This window comes from Trachymyrmex septentrionalis, unplaced genomic scaffold (assembly GCF_001594115.1).
Source record: "Trachymyrmex septentrionalis isolate Tsep2-gDNA-1 unplaced genomic scaffold, Tsep1.0 scaffold107, whole genome shotgun sequence".
Lineage (NCBI taxonomy): Eukaryota > Metazoa > Arthropoda > Insecta > Hymenoptera > Formicidae > Trachymyrmex > Trachymyrmex septentrionalis.
In genome coordinates, this window is record NW_017304196.1 from 1,143,368 (window position 1) to 1,149,380 (window position 6,013).

Sequence of the window (6,013 nt, forward strand, 5' to 3'; positions counted from 1 at the left end):
GATAAGGCATGATAATAAACAATAATTCTAGGAAATAGCTAAACAAATGACACGTAACATAAAAAAATAATTATCGATAATTACGTATTAATTGTGACAATCACGTAACAATTCGCGGATTCGGACGAACATCATATACGTCACGATTGAATCTGATAGCATCTCTTTTTAATTTCCTCTTTTTGTTATTCTCTCTCTTTCTCTTTCTCTGTTTTTCTTTTTGTCTTTCTCTCTTTCCTTTTCTCTCTGCATCTTTGCAATTCTCTCTTCCGTTTTCCTTGTTCATACTCTCGCGCAGAACAAGTCCGACGAGTTTTTATCCCCGTTGTTTCCGACACTCCAGAGACGCCTGCCATCGTGAGAATAAAGACAAAGAGAGATGTTGCTGGTGCCAATCGTGAATGCTGTTATTCTTTGATTTTATAAAAATACAAGCGTATAAGCACGCTCACACAATTAATTTGATCATTGAGTATTACTCTTATGAATGGCATAGTTGAGATCGCATTTATCCTTCGAAATCTGAAGTGGTTTTAACTTTTAATTAACATAAGACAGATTTTATGGTTTTAATTAATATTTATATAAAAAGGTATTATAAAAGAAAAAAAAAAGAAATAGTAGAAAAAGTAAAAAATAGAATAGTAAAAAATAGTAAAAAAAAGAATAAGTAGAAATAATAAAAGTAAATTATTAAAGTCTATACCTCAACATCGGGTTATTTTAATCAGGATCTTTAAATTTATTTACACACATTTACAATAGGATTTTTATAATATCTTTATTATTAGATATTTCATTGGCATTTTATGTAAATCACAGATCCAGAGTTCAAAGGAGGCGATCTACACGCAGCTAATTATATATAATTTAAGTACTTATAAATATAAAAAAAGTATTAAGTTAAGATCTTTTATTTTAAGTGGCTAAATATATTGTGTGTATATATATGTATATATTAAAACCATTCTGATTACAGAATGTTTCGGATGAGTATAAAAATGATTTAGTCTGTGGCAGATATGTCATTAATTAACTGAAAACGAATTTGTCTATAAATTTATAATTATATTTCTGTGAGTCAAAGAACTTTTTATCTTAAGTTCTGATATCATAATTTTTATCTTACACATTTCATTACATTGAGAGAAACAATATTCGATCTGCCTTCAACACAATTTGCAATATAAATAAATAGTTGTCCTTACACGTTTTCTAATACTATAAATGCTCAAGACTGTTTATCTATTTTAAAAACTGAACTTATTTTCGACGTCAAATCTCCAATTTACAATCACAATTTCTAAGAATACGTTCAAATTTATAATTCGTGATTATAAATTTAAACGTATTTATTAATAGACAGTTTTATGGTATGCATACTTCTAATTTTTCAATAATTAATCTTAAATTCTTATCGCAAAATTAAACAATATAATATTCGTACCGCGTAAGTTTGTTCGTGGAACATCAAAATATAAATCGGAGTATTATATCGCTATTATGGCCAAGAAGACTCTTTCGAGTTTTCTCGTCGATTCGTTTCGTTATATCACAATATTTAATTAAAGATCAGCATATCTCTGGTATCGGCTGAAGCTGATGCTTGGCTTGACGCTGAACTTTTCGGTCCTATTTCACCATAAGATCCTGAAGACGCACTGCTGGACGCGTCGGCTTTTGCGGATCCTGATCCGTTAACGAGGGCTGACGATTTGCTGTTTGCTGATGCCGATCCACCGCCGGACGCAATTGCATTAGAAGACGCCTGTGCGTTAGCGTTTGAGCCTGCGGGATAGCGAATCATTTAATTATGATCTGTCCTGACGCCACAGCCTCCGCCATAGACAACGCTGATGCCTTGGCCTCGGGGCTTAGGTCTGTGGAAAAATGAACACGAAAAGCTCTGTTACGATTGATCCCCGATGGATATACAAATATTTCCATAAATCATATGTAGAGCATTTATACATCTATATGTAGAGCTTTTGACTGAGTTATCCATCGGAGTGCAGGATGAGTCTTTTATCATTTTTCCACCCAATGGTGTTTTTCTAAATCATGAACGAAAGTGTCAGAAACATGCATGACAATGTGATACTTGGTATTCTGTGATTTAGGGACTTTGATTTGTATTCACGCTAAAGGATCGATTTTCGTAAATTCTGGTTATTAATCCATCATGATGATAAGACTAAATAATTTTTCATCTCTTATGTAATACGCGAGATAAATATTATATGTTAGAAATTGTTAAGACAGAAGCGTTATTTGTTTTACAATATGATCATTTGATGAATATTTACATACATGCAATAAAATGTTACGTGCGTCAAAGATAAACGTCAACAAGGCATTACATAATGATGCTAATAATTAAAGGAAGCTGTGCTTATTTCTAATAAAATAATAATTACATTAGAAAGTAATTTAAAAAATTACGTGTTTACGCAGTTAATTTTAGGATTTATCGTTAATTTTTAAAGAAATTGTTTATTTAGTTTATTTAGTTATTATACAAGACACGCAACACAGATTTATATCTAAAACATATAGTATATGTACCTCCTCCGACTGATCCGCCGAATCCGCCTTGATTATCGAATCCGCTTTGACCACCATGTCCTCCGGCATGTCCTGTTCCTTTAACATCGTTTCCGTAACCACCAGAGCCACCACCGAAACTTCCAGCGTTAGCATTGGCGTTACTATTGGCATTAGCACCAGAAGAACCACCGCCATATCCACCGAGATTCAGACCGGAAGAGCCACATTGTGCACATCCACCACTACTGTGGCCACTGAGTAAGCCACCAGATCCTCCGGGGATAGTTCCATGAATAGTTCCGGCGGCTCCGGCATTGGCATTGGCATTAGCGTTGGCATTAGCGTTGGCTCCGGAAGAACCTCCAGCATGTCCACCGTGAATATTTGCACCATTGGTTCCAAATCCACTATCTTGACTACCGAAAGAGCCCCCACCGTATCCGGAGGATCCTCCGTGACCTCCGGATCCTCCGAAAATGGGTCCATGTCCACCAGATCCTCCAGTGCTACTGGCACCAGCGTTAGTATTAGCATTAGCGTTAGCACCAGATGAACCACCGACTTGTCCTCCAAATCCATCCAAGTTTGGACTAGATCCGTAACCACCAAGAATTCCCGAAGATCCGCCACCGTGTCCGCCAGAGCTAACTATTGGATTTTGTTTGATCGGACCTCCTCCAACACTACCGGCTCCAGCGCCGGCATTGGCATTGGCGTTAGCGCCAGCATTGGCTCCGGAAGAACCTCCAGCATGTCCACCGTGAATATTTGCACCATTGGTTCCAAATCCACTATCTTGACTACCGAAAGAGCCCCCACCGTATCCGGAGGATCCTCCGTGACCTCCGGATCCTCCGAAAATGGGTCCATGTCCACCAGATCCTCCAGTGCTACTGGCACCAGCGTTAGCATTAGCATTAGCGTTAGCACCAGATGATCCGAATGAGCCAGGAAATCCTCCGGATGATTGTCCCGGATAAGTGGTAGAAATGCTCCCCCCTTTGGGTTTATCACTCAAAACGCTCGAACTTCCTGGATAGTTTCCTCCTCCTCCGACATTTTGGGATACGCCACCATTAAGAAACGGATTATTGGTACCTATCGGTTGTTCTCCGGCAATAGCACCAGCTCCAGCATTTGCGTTAGCATTAGCACCGACGTTGCTACTGGATTGCCCACTGGGATACAGAAAGGGATTACTATCGCCAATTGGATTTTTGTGTCCTGATGATTCTACTGGGTAACTGCCACCTTGTTGATGTCCGCCTTGTTGATATCCTCCTGATTGATATCCGCCTTGATGTCCGCCTTGTTGATATTCACTTTGTTGATATTCACTTTGTTGATGTCCACTTTGTTGATGTCCACCTTGCTGATATCCACCTTGCTGATATCCACCTTGCTGATATCCACTTTGTTGATAATTGTGTCCACTTTCGCCGTTTGCACTCGCACCTGCTTGAGCGTTAGCATTAGCATGAGCATTAGCATTAGCATTTGATCCAGCGCCATTGGATAAAAACGGATTGTCTTTATATCCAGGATGAGTTCCTTGAATACCGCCATTTCCGCCACCAGCTGTAAAAAAATATTATAAAAAATTATTTTTTTTATCGTATTTATATATAATAACTAATAACATTACACACATATGATTTAACATATAAAAACATGTCGTTACAAATACTAAAACTAAATTATCACATGACGAAAGTAACGAAGTTCATGCTCTCAGTCTCAGTTACGCATAATTTACGTCAGATTCTTAATTTCCATTTGTGTTACTTCCATTTAGAATGCCATGAGCTGTCATGAGGAAAACAAGAAAAATGCATTATCAGCAGCGTCCTTGTTTCTTGTAATTTCAGGAATGTTTTGTTAAAGAATGTACTGTGATTGTCAACCTTCAATTCGACTATAACACAAATGTAAGAAAAATGTCTTCATTCTTAGTTTACATATCCTTAAATGCGACTTCCGTCCGATGTAAAGTCTGTGCAGGATGCTTCAATTAGCGAAGCGAGAAATACATAGAATGAGATGCACATTAATCACATAAATGAGATACATACATACAATGAGCTATATATATATATATATATATATATATACAAAGAAATAGATGATTCACAATATAATATTTTGTGATCAATTGTTATCCAATTCCAACTCTATATCACCAGTTAATTATTAAAACATTGTAGCACGTATGATAAGATATAGCTATATTGAGAGTAATACATGTAACAACGAGGCGATTAATTATGGCATTATTTTCGTGAAAAATTTAAAAACATAGTGCAGAAAATTCATAGAGCTAGCTGCCACACCAGTTAGTGCATTAGAATCTCAACAATAATTGCATGATGACTTTCAAATGTGCTCGATCATGAAGTGTCACCTGGATTAGGCCTTGGCTCCTCAATGATGATGACCTCGATGGGCTGCTGTTTTGGTTTATTATAATGCGGTTGACGGTAGTGATGGTGGCGGTGGGGTGGTGGACTCGGACGATGATACGGTGGATATTGCGGGGATTCCTCGACAACGACAATCACATTTCCCTTATTAGTTCCAGGTGGCCGGTGAGGTATCGAATGGACAGGCGAAGTTGGTTGAGAAAGCGGCAGTGTGTTTACGGGAATTACTTCTATTTTATCTATTCCTCTGCTAGGATACTTGTTGGGAATCACATTCACGCCGCCACTACCTAAGACGTTAGCACCCGCGTTCGCATTTGCGTTAGCATTAGTGTTAGCGTTGCCGATGACTTGGGGTCTAGAAGGATAATAAGAGGGACGAACAGAATATCCTCCGCCATTGGCATTGGCATTCGCGTTCGCGTTAGCGTTAGCACTGGACTGAGAGCCACCATAACTTCCGTAATTCGGTTGACTGACTTGATGAGAAACGTCAGGGTAATAACCGCTATATCCACCATTATTGCCCCCAGCATACCCCCCAGGATTTCCCGAAGAACCTATGTTAAAAACACGCCATTAAGGTGTTAATGATAATAATAAAATTGATAATAATAAAGATAAAAAAAAAATAAAATTTAAACACAAATCTACAATAAGTAAGAAGACTTATTTTCAGAAAATAATAAAATATAGTAGAACTCTGTTTATCCATTTAATGAACAAATTTGTGCTCAGTTTTAAATATACAAACTCATAGTTTAGCTATTTGAAACATTCGAATAATAAGAACTTGACTTCAATTTTCTAAACGTCAACTCCTATTATAAAAACTAAATGTACTGATAAAGAGGAAAGCTAGTGAACTACTATTATCCAAATCATTTGGTTATCGAAACTATTTTGTCCCTTTATATATTCAGATAAACGGAGTTCTGGTGTCTACAGACACTTAAAAATGGAATGTTATTATTCAAGATATCTTACAGAAAAATCTTAAAAATTCATAACATCTCCAAGATATCAAATTTGAATGATATTTTAAA

At 37.1% G+C, this 6,013-nt stretch overlaps 1 protein-coding gene across 5 annotated transcripts in view; it reads right to left on the bottom strand.

The window, feature by feature from the left end:
* Window positions 1-1,029: 1,029 nt before the first annotated feature.
* The window catches only part of LOC108747145 (glycine-rich cell wall structural protein 1.8-like), a 6,101-nt gene continuing 1,117 nt past the window's right edge, over window positions 1,030-6,013 (bottom strand). For 2 of the 5 annotated variants that reach the window (XM_018484431.1, XM_018484423.1), the window contains 3 exons: window positions 4,949-5,527; window positions 2,566-4,125; window positions 1,030-1,788 (listed from right to left, as the gene is read on the bottom strand). In XM_018484431.1, coding sequence (XP_018339933.1) covers window positions 1,562-1,788; window positions 2,566-4,125; window positions 4,949-5,527 — 2,366 coding nt within the window. In that variant the 3' untranslated portion in view covers window positions 1,030-1,561. The other 3 variants (XM_018484448.1, XM_018484457.1, XM_018484439.1) reach the window with 3 other exon arrangements.